We start from the raw sequence: 26,719 nt of genomic DNA, 5'->3' as shown, positions 1-26,719 counted from the left end.
TTATGAAATTCTTAGAGACTTAATAAAAATATAAAAAGGAAATAACATTAGAAATCCTCAGGGGCAACACAGGACCATGAAAGACGGGTGAGCACTACCTTCCAATCACAGTACAGGTCATTTCGGTATTTAATTCAGGGCTAAGCTATCCATCGCGGTGGAGGGTGGCATACAGACATTCTTTGTCATGCAGACTTTACTGCTTGCTCTGCCGTGCCATACAGTTCTAAACAAATGGACTGGGAGCACTGTCCTGGGAGCACTGCCCGACGAGGCGATGTTGAGGAAGCACTCCAGCATGCAGGCATGGCGGCAAGAGGCAGGGCTGCCGCATGAGCAGGGATCGGCGCGCTTCAGAGAGAGCAGATGGTTCACCGGCACTGAGAATCAATCGTCTCTGTACGCTAAGCCCCAGCCGCCTTGACCGATTTCATAATCTGCAGAGCAGGACAAAATGTATTTCCCATTACCGGACGTTTCTTCTGTAAAAAGTCCAACAAGTCACCGCGACAACAAAAGCTGCAGACACAGAACATTAAAAATAAAAGGCGCCGGGGTGCGGGCCACACCAGCCAGAGCGGGTGAGGGGCCGAGAGGGGCCCCCAAGAAAGACCAAGTCACATACACAATGTAGCAAGAGAGGTTATTGTTTCCAATAGGTTGGGGTGGCAAACAGCGACCCCGAAAGGAGGTCCCAAGCTCCTTTTAAGCAGAGTTAGGGGAATTCCAGGGAGGAGGGATTGATCTGGTGCTGGTTGGTGGAGGGAAGATGAGTCTGGGGGCTGACTGGTGGGAGGCTGCAGTGGTTAGGGACCTTCCAGCCACGGGGTAGGAAAAGCTTCCTTTAGCCAGCGGAAGACTGTGGGGTGCCTGCTGAGTCAGAAGGCTGGGGGGCTCCTGCTGATGAGCTGTCCCTGAGTTGTGATCTTCCTGAGAACTGCTTGCTCAGCTCCAGCCAGTTCCAGTAAACCAAAACTAAGGCCTGGTCCCAGGCCGGGCTATTAGAAACCTGTCACCCTGTCACGGCTCTGGTCTGGCTCCCCAGCCCTCTCAGTAAGAGCCCCACCTGTCGTCTGAAACCTCCCACTCCCTCAGTTGGGAGCTTACAGACCTAAGCTGCTGACACCCCATCATCACCTGCCCCCCCACTGCTGTGCCACACACACACACACACACACACACACACACGCACACGCACACGCACACGCACACGCACACACAAATACTCAAGTGCAGACCACACTTGTCAGAACAGAGATCCCCTGCTGGACCAAGGCCATGCTAACTACCAGAAGTCCAGCTGCCAACTCTGACAGAGACTCCCTGCTGGACCAGATGTCCCACAGGCCTCCAGAAATACAGACCACAAAGATCAGAAGACCAAAAAGGTAACAAAAACCAAAGAACAAAACACCCACCCAACAAAAACAGTCTCAGAAATCGGCTCCTAAACCTATATCCACCCCAAACCCAGATGCCTAGATACAAGTGTGAGAACACAATCAACAACAGAAAGAGCAATATGGTACCACCAGAGCCCAGCTGCCTCACTAAAGCAAGCCCAGACTATCCCAGCACATCTGAAGCACAAGAAAATGACCTTAAAACCAACGTTATGAAGATGATAGAGGTCCTTAAAGAGGAATAAATCCCTTAAGGAAAATGAAGGGGGAAAGGGTAAAGGAAATGAACAAAACTGTTCAAGACCTGAAAACAGAAATAGAAGCAATAAAGAAAACACAAACTGAGGGAATCCTGGAGATGGAAAAACCTAGGTAAGCGAACAGGAACTACAGATGCAAGCATCACCAACAGAATACAAGAGATGGAAGACAGAACCTCAGGCACAGAAGATGTGATAGAAGAGATTGATACATCAGTCAAAGAAAATGTTAAATCTAAAAATTCCTGACATAAAACATCCAGGAAATCTGGAACACTATGAAAAGATCAAATCTAAGAATAATAGGAATAGTAGAAGATTCCAGCTCAAAGTCCCAGAAAATATTTCAAACAAAATCATACAAGAAAATGTTCCTAACCTTAAGAAGGAAGGTACAAGAGGCTTACAGAACACCAAATAGATTGGACCAGAAAAGAAAGTCCCCCACCACATAATAATCAAAACACCAAACATACAGAACAAAGAAAGAATATTGAAACACAAAGCTGCAAGGAAAAAGGGCCATGCGATATAAACGCAGACCTATTTGAATTACACCCCGACTTCTAAAAGCCAGAAGGGCCTGGGCAGATGTCTTGCAGATCCTACGAGACCACAGGTGTCAGTCCAGACTACTATACCCAGAAAAACTTTCAATCAGCATAGATGGAGAAAAGATATTCCATGACAAAGTCAAATTTAAACAATACCCATACACAAAGCCAGCCCTGCAGAAGGTACTAGAAGAAAACTCCAACCAGGGAGATAAATTACACCCATGAAAATATGAGAAATAAATAATCTCATATCAGCAAAACCAAATGGGAAGCAATCTCTCTCTCTCTCTCTCTCTCTCTCTCTCTCTCTCTCTCTCTCTCTCAACAATAAAATAACAGAAATCAACAATCATTGGTAATTAATACCTCCCAATATCAATGGACTCAATCCCCCAATAAAAAGACACAGGATAACAAAATGGATATGAAAACAGGATCCGTCTTTCTGCTGCATACAAGAAACACACCTCAACATCAAGACAGATACTACATCAGAGTGGAAGGTTGGAAAAAGATTTTCCAAGAAAATGGACCCGAGAAGCAAGACATAGCCATTCTAATATCTAACAAAGTAGACTTCCAACTGAGAGGATGACAGGGTTGCAGCCATCTTAGAGAAGGGTCAGACTGGAGGCAGCAGGCCTGGGAACCCACCAGGGCATGTGCTGCCCCTAGACTCAGACAATTAAGAGCCACACAAAAAACGAGTTCCAGACATTTCCTGCCATAACCTAAAGGGTATGACAGATTATATACCATAGCTGTCAGGGGGAGCAAGTTTCCTGCAGCTAGGAAATGGAATGTCCAATTGTCAGAGGAAATGGGTCTGCCGGTTACATAAACTGCCTGAGGAGATGGCCATTTCCTTGCGGCTGCAACTCTCCAATCAGTTCAAACCAAGCATCTCTAACCTGAAGTCAGCACCAATCCTGAGACTGTAACTATACAGAGTTGGAATTCTCCCAGATCCCCTACCCTAACCATTATAAAAACTCTGCTTGATGGCTACTCAGGGTCTCTCCTGCTCAGCTGCTGCGTCAGACAGATCCAGGTTTAAACTTGTAAATAAAGACTCTTTGCTTTTGCATTCAGATCGATCTCTTGGTCTTTGGGGGACTCTGGGTACAACAGAACCAAAATTAATCAAAAGAGATGGGGAAGGACACATCATACTCATCAAAGGAAAAATCCACCAAGATGATATCTCAGTTCTGAACATCTATGCTCTAAACACAAGGGTATCCATTTGTAAAAGAAGCATTACTAAAACTTAAATCACACAATGAACCCCATACATTAATAGTGGAAGACTTCAACACCCACTTCACCAATGATCAGGTCATCCAGACAAAAACTAAACAGAGAAATAATGGATCTAGCACACATTATGACTCAAATGAACCTAACAGATATCTACAGAACATTTCACCCAAACACAAAAGAATATCTTCTTCTTAGCACCTCACTAATTTTCTCCAAAATTGACCACATACTCAGTCACAAAGCAAGTATCAACAGATACAATAAAACTGAAATAACCCCTGCATCCTATCAGACCACCACAGATGAAAGCTAGATTTCAACAACAGAAATAACAAGAAGCCTACAACTAAATGAAACTGAAGAACTCTCTACTGAATGACCACTGGGTCAAGGCAAAAATAAGAAAGAAATTGAAGGCTTCCTAGAATTCAATGAAAATGAATCCACAGCATACCCAAACTTATGGGACACAATGAAAGCAGTGCTAAGAAGAAAGTTCATAGCACTAAGTGCCTCCATAAGGAAATTAAATATTATACTAGCAACTTAACAGCACACCTGAAAGTTCTAGAACAAAAGGAAGCAAACACATCCAAGAGGAATAGATGGCAGGAAATAATCAAACTGAGGGCTAAAATCAATAAAATAAAAACAAAGAATACAAAGAATCAATGAAACAAAGAGCTGGCTCTTTAAGAAAAATCAACAAGATAGACAAACCCTTGTCCAAACTAACTAAAAGCCAGAGAGAGAATATCCAAATTAATAAAATCAGAAATGAAAAGGGAGACATAACAACAGACAATGAGGAAATACAGCAAATCATCAGGTCATCCTTCAAAAACCTGTACTCCACAAAATTGGAAAACCTAAAAGAAATGGACAATTTTCTTGATAGATACCACATACCAAAATTAAATCAAGATCAGATAAACAATTTAAATAGACTTGTAACACCCAAGGAAATAGAAGCAGTCATTAAAAGTCTTTCAACCAAATAAAGCCCAGGGACAGGTGGTTTTAACACAGAATTCTACCAGACTTTCAAAGCAAAGCCAATACCAATACTCCTCAAATTGTTCCCTGAAACAGAAATAGAAGGAACATTGCCAAATTCATCTATGAGTCCATAGTCACCCTGATACCCAAACCATACAAAGTCTCAACACAGAAAGAAAATTACAGACCAATTTCCCTCATGAACATTGATACAAAAATACTCCATAAAATACAAACCGAATCCAAGAACACATCAAAAAGGTCATCCACCATAATCAAGCAGGCTTCATTCCAGAGATGCAGGGATTGTTCAACATACAAAAATCTGTCAATGTAATCTATCATATAAACAAACTGAAAGAACAAAAACCACATGATCATCTCATAAAATGCTGAAAAAGCTTTTGACAAAATCCAACACCCCTGCAGGATAAAGGTCTTAAAGAGATCAAGGATACAAGGGACATACCTAAACATAATAAAGGCAATTTACAGCAAGCCGACAGCCAACATCAAATCAAATGAGAGAAAGTCAGAGCAATTCCACTAAAATTAGGAACAAGACAAGGCTGTCCACTCTCTCCATAGCTATTCAATATAGTTCTTGAAATTCTAGCTAGAGCAATAAAACAACTAAAGGAGATAAAAGGGACACAAATATGAAAGGAAGAAGTTAAAGTATCATTATTTGCAGATGATATGATAGTATACACAAGCGTTCTCAAAAATTCTACCAGGGAACTCCTATAGCTGATAAACACCTTCAGTGAAGTGGCTGGATACAAGATTAACTCAATAAATCAGTAGCCCTCCTATATACATATGATAAATGGGCTGAGAAAGAAATCAGGGAAACAATACCCTTCAAAATAGCCACAAATAATATAAAATATCTTGGGGTAACTCTAACCAAGCAAGTAAAGATCTATATGACAAGAATTGCAAGTCTTTGAAAAAAGAAACTGAAGAAGATATCAGAAGATGGAAAGATCTCCCATGCTCAGGGATCAGTAGGATTAACATAGTAAAAATGGCAATCTTACCAAAAGCAATCTACAGATTCAACACAATCCCCATCAAAATTCCAACACAATTTTTACAGACTTTGAAAGAGCAATATTCAACAAAAAAAACCAAGATAGCTAACACAATCCTGAACAATAAAAGATCTGCAGGAGGTATCACCATCCTTGATTTCAAGCTCTTCTACAGAGCTATAGTAATAAAAACTGCATGCTATTGGCATAAAAACAGACAGGTTGATCAATTGAAGCCAACTGAAGACCCAGATGTAAATCCACTATTAGGAGATATGGCCTTCCTTCAACTGAAGAATGGATAAATAAATTGTGGCACATATACACAATGGAATACTACTCAGCAGAGAAAAACAATAACATCATGAGGTTTGCAGGCAAATCATCCTGAGTGAGGTAACCCAGACTCAGAAAGACAAACATGATATGTACTCACTCATAGGAGGATACTAGAGGTGGAACAAGGATGACTGGACTGCTACTCACATCACCAGGGAGGCTACCTGGAAAACAGGACCCCAAGAAAGACACGAGGATCGCCCAATGACGGAGAAATGGCTGAGATCTACATGAACAACCTGGACATGAGTGGGAGTAATGAAGGGCGAGGGTCGAGGGAAAGAGAGCTTGTGGGAGCGGGAGATCCCAGCTGGATCAAGAACAGAGAGGGAGAACAAGGAATAGGAGACCATGGTAAATGAAGACCACATGAGAAAAGGAAGAAACAAAGTGCTAGAGAGGCCCACAGAAATCCACAAAGATACCCCACAAAAGACTCCTGGCAATGGTCAAGAGACAGCCCGAACTGACCTACTCTGGTGATGGATGCAGGATAGCCAAACACCCTAAATGTCGTGCCAGAAACCCCATACTGAGGGATCTGGATGCAGAGATCCATGCTAGACCCGGGTGGAACTCCAGAAGTCTAATTAGTGAGAAAGAGGAGGGTTTATATGAGCGAGAATTGTTGAAACCAAGGTTGGATAAAGCACAGGGACAAATAACCAAATGAATGGAAACACATGAACTATGAACCAAAGGCTGAGGGGCCCCCAACTGGATCAGGTCCTCTGAATAGGTGAAACAGTTGATTGGCTTGATCTGTTTGGGAGGCATCTAGGCAGTGGTACTGGGTCCTGTGCTCATTGCATGAGTTGGCTGTTTGAAACCTGGGGCTTATGCAGGGATGCTTGGCTCAATCTGGGAGAAGGGGACTGGACCTGCCTGGACTGAGTCTACCAGGTCGAACTCAGTCCTCGGGGGAGGCTTTGCCCTGGAGGAGGTGGGAATGGGGAGTGGGCTGGGGGAATGGGAGGGGGGCATGAGGGGGGAGAACAAGGGAATCCATGGCTGATATGTAGAACTGAATGGTATTGTAAAATAAAATAAAAGGAAAAAAAATCTAAACAAAAAAAAAAGGAGATATGGCCTTGCTGAAGTGGGTGTGGCCTTGTCTCTTTGGAAGCTGCCTTTGACTTCTATGCTCAAGCCACACCCAGTGTCTCACTTAGTTCACTCCCTAAGCCTGCAGATCAAGATGTAGAACTCGCAGCTCCTTCTCCAGCACCATGTCCATGAAGATAATGGACTAACCCTCTGAAACCATAAGCTACCCCAATGAAATGTTTTCCTTTATTGCTATGGTCATGGTGCCTCTTCACAGCAACAGAAACCCTAAGTAATACAGCTTGAACCAGCCATCCCCTGTAACCAGGCAAGGCTTCCAGTGGAGGTATTGGGACCCCAGCCCAGCCTCAAAACCTTCAACCTACAATTGGTCCTGCCTGCAAGATGTGCTGGGTCAACAATGGCACAGAAATTGGGAGTGGCCTATCAAAGACTATTGGGGTCCAGCTTCTTAATAGCCTTTTCCCAGGGTCCATGGAAGAATCTAACAACCAGCTGAGGAGTCTAGTCTTAAAGATATTAATGATTCCCCCAAGTGCCTGCCTTGAGGAGATTTCTATCAGGGTCCAGAACAGATGCTACAAGGGCTAAAGATACTAATCTGAGGGACATCAATGAATCTAAGCACACTGAGTTCTTCAGTCCATTCACTTTATTCTTCTAAGTCGATTCTGTCTGCACAGTTTCAGCCCTGTCCTCACATACAGCTCCTCTCTGTGCCCAGCTTTCCTGTCCTCATAGTTTTAGGAAGCTCCTATGCTTTTGACCTGATCTTCCTCCTCTGTCCCTTCGTCCTCCATCTATCCGTCCTGGCTCCTCACCCTGGCCCTGATAAGCCCCACAAGAGATCTGCTTACCCTCTATCCTATTGAACATCTGTCTTCCTCCCTCTCTCAGGCCATGCGGTTCTGTGTCTGCCTCTAGAATTCCTCTGCAGTCCTCACTGTCCCTGATTATGCAAAAGCCCTGCTGTCCTCAATCAGTCTCTCTGCCATGCCCTCGGCCTGAGGAAGGGGTGGTCTGAGCTTTATTTGTACAAGAAACAAAGCTATGCATCTAGGAGCCTGCCAGCTCCTAGGCTCAGCAGGGGAGTCAGTACCTAGTGGAAGAGTGTCTGAGCTTAGCTGTTTGCCAAATGGTCTATAGTATTTGGGCACCCAAAAATTTCATAGCAAAAGACAGCTGAAATATTAAAAACTGGAAAACACCAAATATTTCATAATAAATGGCTTGCCTCTAGAAAAATACCTTGAAATTTCTAGGTATAGCTTTAATATCCAGCTGAATCTCTATAATATATTCTTGCGGCCTGCAAGAAGATATCAAATGAATCAATGTACACGAAACTCTTAGTCCATTCGCTTTATTCTTCTGAGTCAGTTCTCTCTCTACACAGCTTCTCTTCTGCTCTCATCCTTAGCTCCTTTCTTGCCTGATTCTCTCTACACTTTTCTGCTGTTCTCTCTAAGTTCTATCTTAATTCTCTCCCGAGTCTCTGAGGTTTTCATTTGTATACCTATGCAATCAGCAAGGATGTATCAGGCAAGGTCACCAGGCCTGAATCCCCCCAGGATCAAAAGGAGGGGTGATAAGATCCACACAAAGAGCAGTGATTGTCAGCCATCATCTGCAACCCAAAAGGGAAGTGACTAATGGGAAATGAATCAACTAAGGGTTAAATTCAGTTAATAGATCAAAAAAGGGAATTTATGTGCTCAAACTATAGTATTAGAAGTGGTTAGGTAAAATGTTAAGATTCTATAAGTCACTAAGTTGTGAGTGAAAATAAAACTGACTTTTTTTCCTTTGGTGCTGCATCTGTCCAAACTTACCTTGGTTGCACCATTTTCTGGTGGAGGGGGAGTAACTAGGCAACCTGTGTCACAGCTAGATGTACCTGGTGTGTAAAAGTCCTTTAGTTCCGAGTTAATTGTTAAGGGAGGTCTAGAACTAGAGAGCACTTGGAAGAAGGAGGGTTGAGCTTAATTAGCACATCTGCCTGGCCTGGGTGGCTGTCTCATTGTAAATTTTTACCTTCTCTCAGGAACTAACAGATAGTCTGGATGCTTATCTATCTGCAGTCTGTTCTTGGAAAGTCTGGGAAGTATCGCAAATAAAATATTTTCAACCAGAGACGGTCCTGGCTGGATGTTGCTAATGATGATAATTACAGAAAAGCCTGAAGTTAGGGGTCTTGACTCTGTGACCGCTGTCAGCACAGTTGGGGGACGTCATCCCAATACTCCAGTTGTGTAGGGGAAACTGTGCCCAATGGATGATCAACCACACGGTTGGAAGTTCTTGGGAAAAGAATCACATGGGAAAGCTACAATAGCACACAAGAAATTCACTGCAGGAAACGGCTAATATACTCAAAAGCCAGGGTCACCAAGACTCCGTGAGTCCTGGCTTTATCCTCTGGAAGAGCTCTTGACTCTCCCAGGAATTAGCTTTTGCCATTGTCAGCTGAATTCCTACTTCATATTTCTGTGGCTTGCAGCAGTGGCCAACCAATGACCTGTCCAGCTTGAGACCCAGCCATGAGAGGGAGCCCACCCCTGACACTTCCAGGGCCAGGGACCAGAGGCTGGACAGTTCAGAGACCTCAGATAGAACCAAACACAACCAGTGGGGGTAGGGGGCAGTCAATAAAATATTCATAATGATATTCTGCTATACTTATAGACAGGAGCCTAGCATAATCATCACCAGAGAGGCTTCATCCAGCAACTGATGGAAACAGATGCAGAGACCCACAGCCCAACATTAGGCAGAGTTTGGGTAACCCTGTGGAAGAGGAGAGGGAAGGATTGCAGGAGCCAGAAGGTTCAAGGACACATAAGAAAACCCACAGAATCAACTAACCTGGGCTCATAGGGGCTCACAGAGACTGAACCAACAATCCAGGAGCCCGCATGGGACTGACCTAGGCCCTCTGCATATATGTTATGGTTGCGTAGCTTGTTGTTCTTGGGGGACTCCTTAACAGTGGGAACAGGGGTTGTCTCTCAGTCTTTTGCCTGCTTTTGGGACCCTTTTCCTCCCACTGGGTCACCTCATCCAGTCTTAACACAAGGGGAGGTTCCTAGTCTTATTGCAACTTAACATGCCATGTTTGGTTGATATCCCCGGGAGGCAGGCCTGCCCTTTGCTGAAGGGAAATGGAGGAGTGGATGGGAACGGGAGGGAGGAAGAGATTGGGAGGAGAGGAGAGAGGGGAACTGCAGGCGATATGTAATATAGGAAAGACAAATAAAAAATAAATACATAAATAAATGATGTCATAATCTGGGGGTTCTCAATTTCATTATTAACCCAAGAACAAAAGTATGGACACTTTTAGACACATGTGGACAAAAAAAAATGAGTAAAAAGCTTTCTAAATTTTGGAGATTTTTCTACCAAAATAAGGGCATAAATCTAGAAATGGGAAATCGTGTGATCTAGGGAAAAGAGGACATTGTCAAGGGAGGAAATAACATGGAGTGAAGGAAGAAGCTGTGCGCTGGCCCGGGGACAGCCAGTGCAGATCCGAGCCACGGCATCAAGATGAAACCTACGCAATACCTAGGGACACAAAGGAACGGGGGGCTAAACTTATGATAAAGTCATGGTAACGGGTAAGGATTTGGGAAGAAGGAAAGGTCATCTGGAGTACTGGAAGAGGCTTTGGCGGTGATGGACCCACAGTTCCAATAGTGGAACTAAAAAGATAAAATGCCCAGAAGCATCAGGGAATTCAAAAGAGCAGCTCCCAGGGCTGCAGAGAAGGCTCGACCAGTGTTAGGAGCGTTCGCTGCTCTTCCAAGAGGACCTGAGTTCAAAGCCCAACACAACCATCTGTAACTCCAGCTCCAGGGGACGCAACCCAACACCCTCTTCTGGCCTCCACAGGCACCAGCCCCCATCTCTCTCTCTCTCTCTCTCTCTCTCTCTCTCTCTCTCTCTCTCTCTCTCTCTCTCTCTCTCTCTCACACACACACACACACACACACACACACACACACACACACACAATCTTTTTTTGAAAACACACTAACTGGAGCACACCATCTCCACATCAGATGTCTGTTGACCTGAACGCACTGATCGTGAAAGAGGCACATGGAACCCACATGGCTGGGGAAAGGAGGCCTGGGCAGCCCACCTCTCCAGTTCTGCCACCGCAGCACACCCGACCTTAGTGAGCAATGCAGAATTGACAGGAGGTGAGGAGGGAAAAAAAATAGCTGTACTGAGGTGAGCAGAGTCTCTTCTGAAAATTAAGTGTCATTGTTCAAGAAGAGATTTAAATGTGTTGGTAACTTTGACAGTGGTGGTGTGGTAGAAAGATGAATGTGTTTCTAAAATACATATAGGAAACCTGAAAGGAACAGAATAGGCAATCCATTTAACAGGAAACTCCGAATCTACTAACGTTATTCTCTGCTTTTATAATAGCAGGCTAATTAATCCTTCACTTTTCATCTGGGGGAAGAAAATCAGCCTTCCTGAAAAGGAAGAGATTTCAGGATGTATGACAGCTTCAATTAGTGTTCAACTTCCCTTGAACTTGCGGAGTAGATGGAATGGATTTTTAAAGAGCATCCTGAGGTTGCTTCTCGCAGCTTCTCAGAGTTCCAAGCCTGTTAGCAGTGAGTTAATGCGGCCCAGAAGCAGGAAGCAAGCCTCACAGTCTACAAGCATGGCCAAGTCCACCTGTCAGAGACCCAGGCTTGACCCAGCTTGACTGGTGGGGAGGCTTCATATTCACCACAGAAGCAAGTGTGAAATCCTGCGTCCCAGACCACACCTCTAACTGCTGTAACCAGGCTGCTCTCTCCCAGACGCCATTCTTCAGTTCCCTGCTCAGTCCCTCAGCCCACCATATCAGACCAGTCTCTCTTGTACCTGACCGCACAATAAAGGTTAATTAAGTAAGGGCAGTCCTTGTGGTGAAGTTCTTATTTTATTCAAGTTTATGTGGTTAGGGATAAAGGGGTAGCTTCATAAATCCTTTTAGAAGAGGTGGGAGTGTGTGTGCTGTTTGGGGGGGGGGATGCACGCACACACTTTTAAAGTTGACCATCACACATTCATTTGTCTATTAGGAAACAGTCACTCACTTCAGAGCATCACCACCATAAACTGGAAGGCCTATCAGTTTGACTCAGGATCAAGCAACTTCTGCTCGCACTGAACTGTGTAGTGTTAGGACTGGATTAGACCTGAACCATGGCGCAGTTACAGATGAAGAACATGTCCCCAAAGCAAAAGGCAGAACCAGGATGCTGGTAGCAGAGGAGCAGGTAAGTTAGCTAGAGACTGGTCCTTGACAGACTAGAACCTTCTGTGGGCCATCTACCACCCCTTCCCTTTCCTCTCCAAATATTCCTCAAGGTACACCTCTAGGCACAGGAAAGAGTGACAAACTAATTCTTCCATCCCCAAACAATATGCTCACACCAACTGAGAAGCAGCACTGCTATGTCCCTCACTTCCTCCACATAACAAATGCACATACTTGACAACTAAGACCCTAGTCAGTCTTTCTAACAGATTAAAAAATGGGAATCTATTTCCACTTTATTGTTTTAATTACTGGCAAGCTGTTCATATTCATTGTTCTGATGCATTTATCTAATTAATCTTTATCAATAAAAATTGGGAACCAGATATCAGGGTAACAAGATGAAAGAACAGGAAGCAGGGGGCAGCCACCAGTGACTCCTACCTCTTCCGTTCCTCTCTCAGCCCCGCCTTACTACTTCCTGTCTCCTGTCAGTCTACAGTCCTCGGAACATCTATGGTTCACTTTGGTCAGCTAGTGGCTAGCTCCGCCCTCTGACTCAAAGCAAGCTTTATTTTCAGAATGAAATCAAAGTCTCACACAACATTGTTCTTTCTAGTGGGTTATCTATTTATTACCTTAGCTTATTCTTTAAATGTTTTATTTATGTGGGGGAGTGAATTAAGCACCTGTGTGTAGGGGGTTCCCAGGGAGACCAGAAGAGAACACTGGATCCCCTGGGGCTGGAGTTGCAGGTGGTTGTGAGCCACCCAATGTGGGTGGTGGGAACTGAACTCAGGTCCTCTGCAGGAGTGCTAAGGGCCCTTAGCCACTAAGCTATCTCTATCCCTACCTTGTCCTTTTCAACTGACTTATTTTTCTGACTACTTAGAAAATACTTAGAATGTAAGGGTATAGTAAACTATTATTCTGGCTACTAATATTCCCCCATCTGTCCTTAGGCTTTTGACTAATTTTAACTTATATTTACAGTTTTAAAAGCTTTATACTAGGCAAGAAAAAATATAAACAAGTCATATCCACCTTCTGAAGGTAGAGAAAGAGGAACTGATTGCCGTGGTCCAAATGTGTTGAGGTCTAACTCCCAGGGCAACACAGCACTAGAGAGACGGCCTTCTGGGGTGACCGGGCCTGGACAGGATAACACCCCTAAAACAAACCCAGAGGGACTTATCTACCTCTTCAATGACGCAGGCACACTCCTGTCCCTCACCAAACCCTGAACCTGTCCTTGTCTTGGTCTTGTGCTTCTCCTGTGAGAACTGTGGAACTGTGAGAAATACGTGTTACTGTTCCTAAGCCACCTCACTGGGTTCTGTGTGTGTTTCGATTTCTGGAGGATATCAACAATGCTGAGAATGAGGGGCAAGGATCTTATTTAGTCACACTCCAAAGTCACTGTGCAATTTCTAACTCTGAGGATGAAGCAAGGTCACACTGGCAAACTGAAGTCATTCATGATCATAGAGCTGAGAAAATTGTTATGAATCTCACTTGAAGTGACAATGGATGGATGTACCGTTCAACTGAGAAAGAGGAGGAGGAAGAGGAGGAGGAGAAGGAGGAAGAAGAGAAAGAGGAGGATTATTCACTTCCATCCCATCAGTTTGGTTCTATTGTACTTACAGCCAGAGTTGGTATCACAGGTCATGAAAATCAAGATGAAAACCCACAGAAAGGATTCTTTTTTTTTTTTTTTTTTTTTTTTTTTTTTTTTTTTTTTTTTTTTTAGGTATGAAAAACATACACACAAATAAATGTCTCAATGGCAGGCAGTCACTAAAAGATGTCTTCATCTCATTTCCTGTTGCTGTGATTAAAATCCTCTGACAAAAGCAGCTTAGGGGGCACAAGGGTTAATTTTAGCTCACAGGGGAACCCAGTCCATCAGGATGGGGGAGGTAATGAGGGACCCAGTCCATCAGGATGGGGGAGGTAATGAGGGACCCAGTCCATCAGGATGGGGAGGTATGAGACCAGTCCATCAGGATGCATGGGGGGAGACCCAGTCCATCAGGATGGGAGGTGATGGGGGGGAGACCCAGTCCATCTGTGCAGGATGGGGGAGGTGATGGGGGGAGACCCAGCAGGATGGGGGAAGGTGATGGGGGGGAGACCCAGTCCATCAGGATAGGGAATGGGGGGGGAGGTCCATCAGGATGGGGGAGGTGATGGGGGGACCCAGTCCATCAGGATGAGGGAGGTGATGGGGGGAGACCCAGTCCATCACAGTCCATCAGGATGAGGAGGTGATGGGGGGGACCCAGTCCATCAGGATGAGGGAGGTGATGGGGGGAACCCAGTCCATCAGGATGGGGGAGGTGATGGGGGGGGACCCAGTCCATCTGTGATGGGGAGGGATGGGGGGGAGACCCAGTCCATCAGGATGGGGAGGTGATGGGGGGGACCCAGTCCATCAGGATGGGGGAGGTGAGGAGGTCCATCAGGATGGGGAGGTAATGAGGGGTCATCAGGATGGGGAGGTGATGGGGGGGGGAGAGAACCAGTCCATCAGGATGGGGGAGGTATGGGGGGGGGAGAGACCCAGTCCATCAGGATGGGGGAGGTGATGGGGGGGACCCAGTCCATCGACCCAGTCCATCAGGATGGGGGAGGTGATGGGGGGGGGAGACCCAGTCCATCAGGATGAGAGAGGTGATGGGGGTGGAGACCCAGTCCATCAGGATGAGGGAGGTGATGGGTGGGGGGAGACCCAGTTCATCAGGATGAGGGAGGTGATGGGGGGGAGAACCCAGTTCATCAGGATGAGGGAGGTGATGGGGGGGGACCCAGTCCATCAGGATGAGGGAGGTGATGGGGGGGGAGACCCAGTCCATCAGGATGGGGAGGTGATGGGGGGGGGGAGAGACCCAGTCCATCAGGATGGGGGAGGTGATGGGGGGGACCCAGTCCATCAGGATGGGGGAGGTGATGGGGGGGGACCCAGTCCATCAGGATGGGGGAGGTGATGGGGGGGGGACCCAGTCCATCAGGATGGGGGAGGTGATGGGGGGGGAAACCCAGTCCATCAGGATGAGGGAGGTGATGGGGGGGGGAGACCCAGTCCATCAGGATGGGGGAGGCTGGTCCACTGCACTGTGTCAACAACTAGAACACAGAGGAATAACGGATGTACACATGCCCCTGCTCAGCTCCCTGTCTTCACTCAGATTCCAGACCACACCCAGGCTGCAGCCACCTCAATTAACATAACCAAGGCAATCCCCCACAGACATGCTCACAGGCCAACCTAAGCTAAACAGTCCGCCACTGGGACTCTTTTCCCAGGCGACAGCAGGTTGTGTCAAGTTGATAAAACACCACACAGGGAGAGATGAAAAATATACAAAACACTGAAGTCAGGAATGAAAAGGCAAATTTTTCCACAAAACCTGCTAATACTGAAAAGATAACAAGGTCTTATTAGTAACTTGATGCGAATAAATTTGACAACTGGAATGAAATAGACAAATTTCTTGAAAAACACAATTTATCAAAACTCAAGATCTATTAAAAAAAAAACAAAAAATTATGTAGTCCCCTATTTTCAAAACTCACCCACAAAGCAACTCCAACACAACCCCGTCTTCATGCTGGCACAGCATCCACCTTACCAGCATCTGCTAAGACCCTTCAACAGAATATTTTAATGGAAACTGGCAAGCATACTATAGAAGTCATAAGAAGACACAAAAACTCTAGAATAGCCAAGTAAGTTGGAAAAATATGTCCGACTCTAAGACATAACAATAATCTTTAAGAAAAGGTGGTAAGGACATGAGAAAACAGACAGGGAAAGAGAACACAATAGTTTAACCTTTATTTGTTCAGTCAAGTCATTTTTCACAAACACATCAAAGAAGCTCAACAGAGAGAAGAGAATCTGTCTAACACATGACACTAGACGATTGATTTATGGGTAAAAATCATCAATCTCTGTACTGAGCAGCCTTCAAGATCATGTCCAGATATCTGTGAGCTCACACAGCTCTGTCCAGTGAACAGGGTGAACCTGGGTAACCAAAGCCATTGCAGAGATGATGGAGAATGACTTCTGAGGTTACATCATGAAGACACTGTGATTTCTTCCCTGTTTCTGCTTCCCTTCCTCCCTTCCTTCTCCTCCTTCTTCTTCCTCTCTCTCTCTCTCTTTTTCTTCTCTCTCTTCTCCTCTCCTCTCCCTCCTTTTCTTTCCTTCCCTCTTTCTCCCCCTGTTGTGGGAATCTAACAGAGTCACTGTATCCAGGGTAAATATCAGAATGAATGGTTGTTTTCTAGAAGTACTTAGACCTGGAAGAAATCATTGTGGAAAACAGTGATTGTTTTGTTATCTACAGAGTTGTTTTTCTGAAGGAGCTTTACAGTCTTTGTGTGACTTTGGTCACAAGACTATCCTGGCACACGTGGATATCTTAGATTGTTGGGTACCGCAAACAGTACACACTAAGGGCTAATGTTGCAAGGGTGTGAGGTTTTCCTCACATATAGATCAGATCAGGGCTTTGGTATGAGGAACTTGTTTTACCCAAAAAAAAAACAACTTTTGTGTAACAATAAATGAATATGCCTTTGCACTGCTGTTCAGGGTTTAGTTCATAGAAACTGCTCATTCTTGCTGTCAGAGAGCCTGAAATTCATCTTGGAGTGAGCCTCTTTCTTTGACTGACCCTCCCAACATAGAACACCTGAATCTCTCTCTCTCTCTCTCTTCCTCTACTCATACCCACAGAGCCAATAATAAGGACACCTCGGGAATCTTACAGAAATGTCCATGAGCCAGGAGCTAAAGTATCTTGTTCAACAATCAGCTCAGCTTACCAATGCTGTGGGATGGTCTGTATATTAAATTGCTCTGATTGGTCAATAAATAAAACACTGATTGGCCAGTGGCCAGGCAGGAAGTATAGGCGGGACTAACAGAGAGGAGAATTGAGGGACAGGAAGGCAGAGAGAGACACTGCCAGCCACCGCCATGAAAGCAGCATGTGAAGATGCCGGTAAGCCACGAGCCATGTGGCAAGGTATAGATTTATGGAAATGATTAATTTAAGCTATAAAAACAGTTAGCAAGAAGCCTGTCATGGCCATACAGTTTGTAAACAATATAAGTCTCTGTGTTTACTTGGTGGTCTGAGCGCTGTGGGACTGGCAGGTGACAGAGATTTATCCTGACTGTAGGCAAGGCAGGAAAACTCTAGTTACATACCAAGATGGATAAGTAACCTGGAATAAATCCCACATCCCATCTAGCCTCCAGATGACTGTGTCACAGGTGATGTTTAACTGTAATTTGTGAGACCTAGAGGCAGAGCCACCAGACTCTCGGTCTACTGAAATCATGTGAAATATTAAATGCTTATTGCTGCATAGATCCACTGATTTGAGGTGGGGTAATTTGTTACAATAGGTAAGTCACATAAGGACTGTATTATGCTGTCCTGGCTAATTTTATGTTAACTTGACACAAGCTAGAGTCATGTAAAAGGAGGGAACCTCAATTGAGAAAATGTGTCCAGAAGATGCGGCCGTAGGCAAGCCTTAGAACACTGTCTTAATCAGTGATTGATGGGGGAGGGCCCAGCCCATTGAGGGTGGTGCCATCCCCTGGCTGGTAGTTCCGGGTTCTAAAGGAAAGCAGGCTGAGCAAGCTATGAGGAGCAAGCCGGTAAGCAGCAGCCCCCCCCCCCCCCCCCCCCCCTCTCTGCATCAGCTCCTGCCTCCAGGTTCCTGCCCTGCTTGAGTTCCTGTCCTGACTTCCTTTGTTGATGAACTGTGATATGGAAGCATAAGCTGAATAAACCTTTCCTCCCCAAGCTGCTTTAGTCACGGTGTTTCATCACAGTAACGGTAAACCTAACTAGAACATATGTCATATACAAATGAATCTAATATAAAATAGACTGTGACATAAAAGCTAAAACTCTGAATCCTTTCAGTTAGACAAACCAAAATATCATCATGACCTGGGAACTGGCAAAGATTGTATATGAAAAGCAGTACGCACACACAAAAACTGAGGAAGGATCAGAAATGGTGGCCCCTGTTTATAATCTCAGCACTGGGGAGGCTGCCACAGGAGGATCATGATCTTGATACTCTCCTACACTAAAAGCTGGCCCAGAGGGCACAGATTCCCAGCCCCTAGAGAAAGCCCCACAAGGAACACATCTATGACTCCAGAGCTGGGGCAGAGCACGGACAGGCAGCCTGAAAGAGGGACACTCGCTGGCCAGCCAGTCCAGCAAAATGGAAAACTGCAGGTTCAATGAAAGACAGTGTCAACCTCTGGCCTCCGCACTCCTCCACACGGACACACACACACACACACCACACACACACACACACACACACATAAAATTTCTGTTCATCAAATGATCATTTAAAGTGACCTATTGGATATTCTAGAAAATAAGTTTCATAAAACATATATGATAACAGATTTGATTGTAGAATACATAGAGTGCCTACAAATCAGTAATGTAAAAGCAGCCTAATTCTATTAGTGGGCAAAAGAAATAACAGAGCCTTCATAAAGGAAGAGCAATAAGCAATGAGAATATGCCCAACAGCACTAGTCATTAAGGAACTAAGAGTATGGACACCACAAATGCTGGCCAGGACACAAACAATCGACATTCATGGCTGCCGGAAGTGGACACAGGTACAATTACATCACCAAACCTGGGAATTCTCCAGGGTGCTAGGACATGTGACCAGTGATTGCATTCATATGTATTTACTCACAGAGAAATGAAAATTATGCACACAAATACACTTTTTCTAGTATGTTCACAGGTGGATTATTCATACTCCAAATAAACAGGAAAAACTGATATGCCAACTGTGAACACAGGCAATGATAAAAGGTGCAAACTCCTGATGTAACAAAAGTATGGATAAACTGCAAAGACATGATGCTGAACAAAATGCACTGGACCTAACAGAATGTGCAGTACTATCCCATCATAGGAACTGTTCTGTTTATTCTAATCAAGGTCTTACTATGCTATCCAGGCTGGCCTAGAACTTGAAATTCTCTTGATTCTGTCTTAGTGCTGGGATTACAGGCATGATATTACAGGACAGATTCTACTATGTCCAACTGCCCATTATGTTAAATTTTTAAACAAGCATATATAATCTAATATATTTTTAATAAACATAGAATAGAAGGAATTGCAAGATTGCTGAGTGGCTAAGCGTCCTTGATGCGCTTCCAGAAGAGCCAAACTCAGTTCCCAGCACCTATAATCAGGCAGCTCAGAACTCCAGCTCCAGGAGGTCTGATGCCCTCTTCAGGGCTCCACAGGCACCTGCATCCATGTGGCATACACACACAGAAATACACATACATACACATAAATAAAAATTAAAAGGGAACTTCCTTTTAATACAAGCATTTAAAAATAGAACATTAATTGCCAGAGATGGAATGGACAGTTGACGGGGTAAAGACACAGTGTGGTCTGAATGAGAATGCCCCCATTTTTGACTACTGGGACCTAGCTGGTGGAACTCTGGAGAGAGAGTTAGAAAGTGTGGCCATGACGATCTTGGAGGGGGTGTGTCACTGGGTGTATGCTTTTGTTCAAAAACCCATGTCATCCCAGTCTCTCTCTCTCTCTCTCTCTCTCTCTCTCTCTCTCTCTCTCTCTCTCTCTCTCTCTCTCTCTCGGTTGTTTCTCAAAATGTGAGCTCTCAGCTACTGCTCCAGCACCATACTGGCCAACCATCTACCATGCTCGCCGCCATGATGGCCGCGAGCTCTAACCCTCTGTAAGCCTCAAAATAAACACTTTCTTCTACAGGCTGCCTTTGTCGTGGTGTCTTACGCCAGCAATAGAAAAGTAACTAGACACACAGAGAACTTTTTCAAGCAGCAGAAATGTTTCATTCATAATAGGGCTACAGAGTACACACGTGTATAGCTCTGCTCAAATTCCATCAGTTTAGATCTGTGCATTTCAATTTATGCAACTTTGCCTCAGGATACAAAACTTTAGGCACAGTAAGCAGTGGACTTAGTAATTGCTGAGTAAGTATTTAAGTGATGAAGACTCACAGTGGCCATTCTCCCCGAAGGAGCCTGTACCCACACTTGGTACATGTTACTTCCACATCTCTTCCCTGCAAACCCCACACCTACGCTTTCGGCGTGTCTTATTTTCTTCTAAGTGCCTCTTTCTTATTAACCCTCACTTGTAAGCCTCCAACTACACTTCATAAGAAAATGACAGAACCTTAATTATCTTGGCTGAAAGAGGCACTCTGTGGAAGTGATCTGAAAAGTTCTACCCATTTAACCTCCATATGGGACATCTCAGTCTGGTCATAAAGCTCCCTACCCAGCAGAAGGTTCCAGACCACATCTGCAGTGGTACCGTCCTAAGCTCACTTTGCCTCACTCTCCCCTTTCCCACACCAGCAACAGCAGCGGTGATGGTAACGGTGGACCACGCTGACCTCTCATCGACACTAAACATGCTGAGACCTCAGAACAGGCAGCACAGACCCATGCGATAAACGTTAGCCATGGTTCCCATTAGTACAGCCAGCTTTGTGTTTTTTTCATCCAGACCGCTTGCTCGGTTGCTAACTAATTTTATGTCTTATCTGAGCGGTGCCCCTTCATCTCTGAGCAGGTGACTCAAAACTAATCTTTCTGATTTAACCCAAGAATAAATAAGGAAATAAACAAAGATCTCCTTAACTGATATGAACCAAGCTTCAGAGAATCAACACAGCCTGCCACATCTACCTGCCACGGGTAGGGTTAATCCTACAGCGAAAATTACTGTCACGATTTGTCCCCAGGGGCAGCTAACCAATCATAGCTGAGTCCATCATGTCATCCTTCATCTCAGTGCCTGTACCATTCGGAGGTGGCTTTCTGGAAAGGTTCTCAAGCCTGCCATCCTGTTCCTGCTTTTTTGGAGCTGGAGAGTTGGGTTCTCCCATTGAGTCCATGCAATGGCTCCTAGCATCCATCTGATGCACCTACGTGTCATCTGCCAAACCCTCAGAACTAGCAGCCACTGACTACATGGTGCTCTCAAGGTATGTATGTAAATATCTGTGCTGTCGGGACCATAAAGGATTTGATGGGAAAAGATGGGGGGCGCAGAAATAAGTAGAGAAACATAAAGTGAACACTGGGAACCCCAGCTGGTGTGAGTTTACTGGACAATGCACAAAAATGCACACAACCTCACATATGTGTTTGCTGACTGCCGAGCTGGGATTAAATTAGGGACAGGGTGTACCCTCCTCAGCATCGCTGCCACTCAAGGGTTCTGGAGAAGAAATTCTGCTTTAGAAGGAACACAACATCTGAGCCAGGTGCCCAGAATACTCAGCTTATCAGTGGGCTAAAATCCTATGGGCCAATTTACTTATGTTCCTTACTAGACACCTTTACCAGCTCATTTTACAGAAAGAAAATTTTGTCTCAATGTCAAAATGATATTTCTGTGTGACTCTCTGAAGAAAAGTGAAGATACTTGTAAATATTATTCCATCACCTGGTCTTGATACAGTCAAATGGACTTGTTTGCCGAGTTAATTTAGAACCAGTAATTGTACACACACAAAACAAGATAGACACTACTAGGCTTGTGAGAAACTGGAAAGGTAAATACTTTCTTGTACTCTCTCTCTCAAAGACTAACCACACTTCACTGAATATACCTTATGAGACACTCATAAGGCTGTGACCAGGAAGGAATTAACTTAAACACCAACCCTAATATCACGGTGAAGGCCAGATTCGAATAAGCCACGTTGTAGTAGCTTTTTTCCAACTACAGAAATGAGAAAACATGAAACTCTATTAGCATCATCACTCTACAAGCCGGAGAGCTAGTAACCTAACTGTCCACGGCACAGAACCCCAAGTCTCAGCAAAAACAGCGCCATGTGATTAACACCGACCACAGTGACAATATACCATGGGATGCAAAATAGAAGCTACCTAGGCAAAAGTAACTACAAGGAGTGGACTCAAGAACGTTAACAGAGTCTGAGAAAGCGGAAAGGAATCCACGAACTCATTCAGAAGTTGTGCGCCCGCCGTTCCTGTGTGCCACAAGCACCTGTCTGCATGAACATCTTCCAGCCAAGCCTCCTCATCAGGACAGACACGCAAACCCACTAACTAGAGTCTGGCTGCACGGCCCTTGCAGGCGAGCTCCCTCCGAGGCCGTTTCCCACCGTGCTGCTGCGGGGCTGGGAGGGGAGGCGGGGAATGCGGGGTGCTGCCTCTGCCCTTCGACCCCGCAGCGTCCCCGCCCCACCCCGCAGCGCTGTCCGTCCCGCCCCGTCCGTCCTTCCCGCCGCAGCAGCAGATACTCACCGCTCTGGTCTCGTAGAGCACCAGCTTCTGGACGGAGCTGATGATGGGGGCAGCGGCCGTGGGCATGGCTCCAGCCAATGGCGGCCCCACTACGGGGCACCAGGCCGCGGCCCAGGTCGTGACAGCTGCCGGACCCGGTCCGTCCCTGGAGGCCGAGGGAGGAGACTCTGCAGACCCAGCTCACCGGACCCCGCCGAGAAAAAAAAAAAAAAAACAACCTCAGAGCGCTAAGCCTGCAGCCGCCGGGGCCGCAAAGTGCTTCCGTATTCCCCAAGCCACGCCTCCCACCAAGCCCCGCCCAGACGCGAGGGGGCGGGGTTACAGGAGGACGGCGTTGTGGAGGGCGGACGCTAAGGGCGCCATCTTTGTTAAGGTCAAGCTCCAAAGCCTCTGCTGTATCTTGATCCTTAAGGAAAGGAGGTCAGGTGACCGGAGTCTCCTTTCCGATCGGCTTCTCCATGTGTTAATTGGTCTGTTTCTTCATGTCTACTCTTTCTGAGTGCCTGTGATTTCCCCCTCTTTCGTCTCCTATTTTATTCCCGTGAGAGTCAATAAAGTTCATGTTGTGGCTGTGTGGCCCACGAATCTTTCCTGATTACTTCAGTGTGACGCCTTTGGTATTTGCACATTTTATGTGTGTGGTTAACCGTCCGCGAATTCTTAAAAAGACGGTGCCGGGTAGGGGAGAGCCGTGCAGGGGAGCGCGCTGGTGCTGGGGGCCGTTCTGGTCAATATGAGGTTTTTCCGTTTGCTTTCCGGACGTAAGTGGACATTAAGAAGACAATATACGCACTGACTCTGCTCATCACCTCCGCATTTGAGTGGGAGGGTGTTTTTTAATTATGAACACAAAAGCACGCATTTAGGAATTCGCTCGAATTACAGCGCCTCCTCCAGAGGCCCCGCCCTCCAAGGGGCCCTGCAAGCCGCCCACAGGTTTCCAGGGCAACCGCCCAACAGATACCTGCAGCCTCTGGACTTAGCTGTTGTTGGTCCCGGTCCACAGGGGCCAGGTAAGCAACCCTTTTCCCAGATGTGTGAGGACCGTTGTCCACCGTCTGGAAGCGTTTTGTTATCAGTAGCAGGGAAGTCCACTTCTTGAGGGGACCCCATACCAGCTGTTTTTCTGGCAAAACTAAACCACGATCTGTTCATAAATCAGCTTTTCAAAACCGGTTCTCCTTTCAGCGACTAAGGTATCTACCTCACAGATGCAGGCCGAACAGAGTGTAAGATAATGGTGGCTAAACTAGCCTGGACAGGAAGTGCTAAGTTTCCCGGGGACCTCTCTGTACCCCAGAATCCACTGCTGAAAGGATAACACTTTAAAAGTGCAAACACTTAGCTAAATGTGATATTAAGGTTTGCTGTGGATTCAAAGTTGGGACGTTACAAGATTTCTAAAGTATTTGGGTATTTATTATTAGTTTTGTTTTCATGCTTTTATGCATCTCCTTTTTATTGAGAAACTAGAAAGATGGTGGGAGTGTCAGTTCTGGCATTTTACACTGGTGTGTGTGTGTGTGTGTGTGTGTGTGTGTGTGTGTGTGTGTGTGTGTAAGAGAGGGGGGCAGCCAGGGGTCAACCTGGATGCTGTTCTTCAACCAATAAGCCCCAGGGATCCACTTATCTCCATCTTGAACTTTGCGACTTCTCCATTTCATAATGAAAATCAACTCTTCTTAATGTAAGCTAAACTTTTGCAGAATGTTTTGGTTTAGGAAAGCCACTTTTTAAAAATGTACAATTCTGATTTTCAAATATTGTTTTCAATTATTATTTTATACTACAATTAAACACTTCCTTTTGAGGACTTTCTTCATTTGCATCACCTAGAAGCAGAAAAAAAGAGACAATTTAAAAAGTACCAAGTTGTTTATGTAAGGGGTAATCCCAGGAAACAGCGTCAAGGAAGGGAAGGAACTGGAAGGGGGGGGGTATTAACAAGCAAACCTGGTGATTAGTTAAATTCAGTAGGAATAAGGAGCACATGTCTTGGAACTAGTTCTGGGGGCAAAGGAGCATCGGGTCTACTCACCAGCTCCCGTCAGTTACTGGCTGAAGCCTGCTATCGCGGAGAACTGATATCTTGGAACTTCCACTTTGTGCTCAAATAGAGAGTGTGCGGAAGCTGGAGGAACTCACAGACAGAATTCCACATGCTGGTCCTCCAAAGTCGAGCAGTTGCCTAGAAAGGTGTGTGTCACATGCATGGAGAGCTGTTGTAGCATCTTCTGCCCGTCTGCCCTTTGAACCACTCACACCCATGCTTCCCATATCGTGGTCACACCACGTGAGCCATTCACACCCATGCTCCCCACATCGTGGTCACACCACGTGAGCCATTCACACCCATGCTTCCCACATCGTGGTCACACCATGTGAGCCATTCACATCCATGCTTCCCACGTCGTGGTCACACCACGTGAGCCATTCATATCCATGCTCCGCAGTTCACAGTCACACCATCCCACCACCGATCCTTGAAGGAGGTGACTCGTCCCAATGTCTAAGAGGAAAGGACGTGCAGAAAGGAAATGAATGGAGTCAGCCGCAGCATCCCCTGCTGCAGGTGACCCTGGGTCTGGAACTGATCACTCGTCGCCCTCTTTACCATTCATTCTAGGATTTCCTTACTCTTGACCAGGACTCATGCGGGTCTAGGTTATTTGTCCTACAGGTAACCTGCTTTCATTTCTGCGTCTTACCATGAAGACGTGTCTCAGAGACTCCCCAGAGTTCAAGATTACCTTCCCAACCCCAACTATACAAATCCAAACCTAGCTCCATCTGCCAGTAGGGACTCCTCAAAGGCTTGAGGTGCCAAAAATGACCAGGTGGTGGCAGCAGTCTCCGTTTTGTGAAACCTTGACTAGGATCTCCGCTACAACCATCATCTCTCCTATCCATTCAAACCCAGTCCACCAGCACCACTGGAGTCTTGAATTGGGAGGGATTGCCCAAGCAGTCACAGAGTGATGGGGATAAGGACCACATCTCCTTCTGTTACTTGGCTCAGAGTATCATACTCATCTTGAAGTATGCTGACTTTCTCTGTCCCACACAATATTAAACAGCGCCATACCTGGGCCTTTGAGATGCCAGTCTAATACACCAGCAACTTCTAGGAGAGTGTAGCTGGAGAATTTCTCTCCAGCTCTTGCCAAGTCCCACCAGTCCCGGAGCCCACTTATAAAATAAACACACAGACTCTTACATTATTTAAACTGCTTGGCCATTAGCTGAGGCCTATCATTGTCTAGCTCTTACTCTTATACTTAGCCCATTTCTATTAATCTATACTTTGCCACGTGGCTCGTGGCTTACTGGTACCTTACATCTTCCTTGTCCTGGCGGTGGCTCCAGGCAATCTCCTCCTTCCCTTCCTGTTCCCTTAATTCTCCTCTCTGTTAGTCCCGCCTATACTTCCTATCTGGCTACTGGCCAATCAGTGTTTTATTTATTAACATATTTGTCATACAGAACATCCCACAGCAGAGAGCAGGGATGTGGTAGATACAGTAGATCCCACACTTACACACCTCTTACAATATTTACTTTACTGAGAAGAGGATGCTTTGATCCCAGACAATGTTCTGTGAGATTCATGGTGATAAATGAGACAAACTCAAGCCTTCGTTAGGTGTGCTGGTCAACAGACTTGGGATGGGAAAGCAAACTCACCTTCCTCTCCTCTGTCACTGGTCCCTCACAGTAGGACAAGATCCTGTGTAACAGTCTGCCTGTGATGGAAGTTCTGGCCCCCCAAGAGATCATATCATATTGGTTTTACCTCATCTCAGCTGTGGAGATGGAGAGCATCTGTTGTAGGGAATATGGGAGGAAGCCTTATTAAGTCACGGCATAGTCTCTGTCACTCCATCCTGCCACCAAAGTGTTCCCATTTAGGAACCTGTGTTACTCAGAGGACCGAGGGAAGACTGACTGGCATCTCCTGGATAATCACTCTGTTCTCCTCTTTGTTCAGGACCGCTTCACCAATGGATGGTTGATGAATGGAGAGATCTACACATTTTATCCTTGCTGAGACTAGATTTCCATCCTGTATAAAAATTGCCACAAATTAAGATCTTAAAGCATTTATTAACTCATAGTTTCCCTGGCCAGGGATCCTGGCATAGATCAGCTGGG

General features: G+C 45.6%; 2 protein-coding genes across 2 annotated transcripts in view; one reads left to right on the top strand and one right to left on the bottom strand.

Annotated features, from left to right (window-relative positions):
- Window positions 1-22,735, bottom strand: part of Fig4 (FIG4 phosphoinositide 5-phosphatase) — a 110,389-nt gene extending 87,654 nt beyond the window's left edge. Inside the window, exon 1 of the mRNA XM_028890232.2 lies at window positions 22,568-22,735. Within this exon, the coding sequence (XP_028746065.1) occupies window positions 22,568-22,633 (66 nt within the window). The 5' untranslated portion in view covers window positions 22,634-22,735. The remainder of the gene's footprint in view (window positions 1-22,567) is intronic.
- Window positions 22,736-22,770: 35 nt separating this feature from the next.
- Ak9 (adenylate kinase 9) overlaps window positions 22,771-26,719 on the top strand; it is a 138,308-nt gene continuing 134,359 nt past the window's right edge. Inside the window, 1 exon segment of the mRNA XM_037200453.1 lies at window positions 22,771-23,580. The gene's annotated coding sequence lies outside the window, so the exon portion shown is untranslated.

This window comes from Peromyscus leucopus, chromosome 8a (assembly GCF_004664715.2).
Source record: "Peromyscus leucopus breed LL Stock chromosome 8a, UCI_PerLeu_2.1, whole genome shotgun sequence".
Classification (NCBI taxonomy): Eukaryota; Metazoa; Chordata; class Mammalia; order Rodentia; family Cricetidae; genus Peromyscus; species Peromyscus leucopus.
This window is presented reverse-complemented; position numbering and strand designations above follow the sequence as displayed.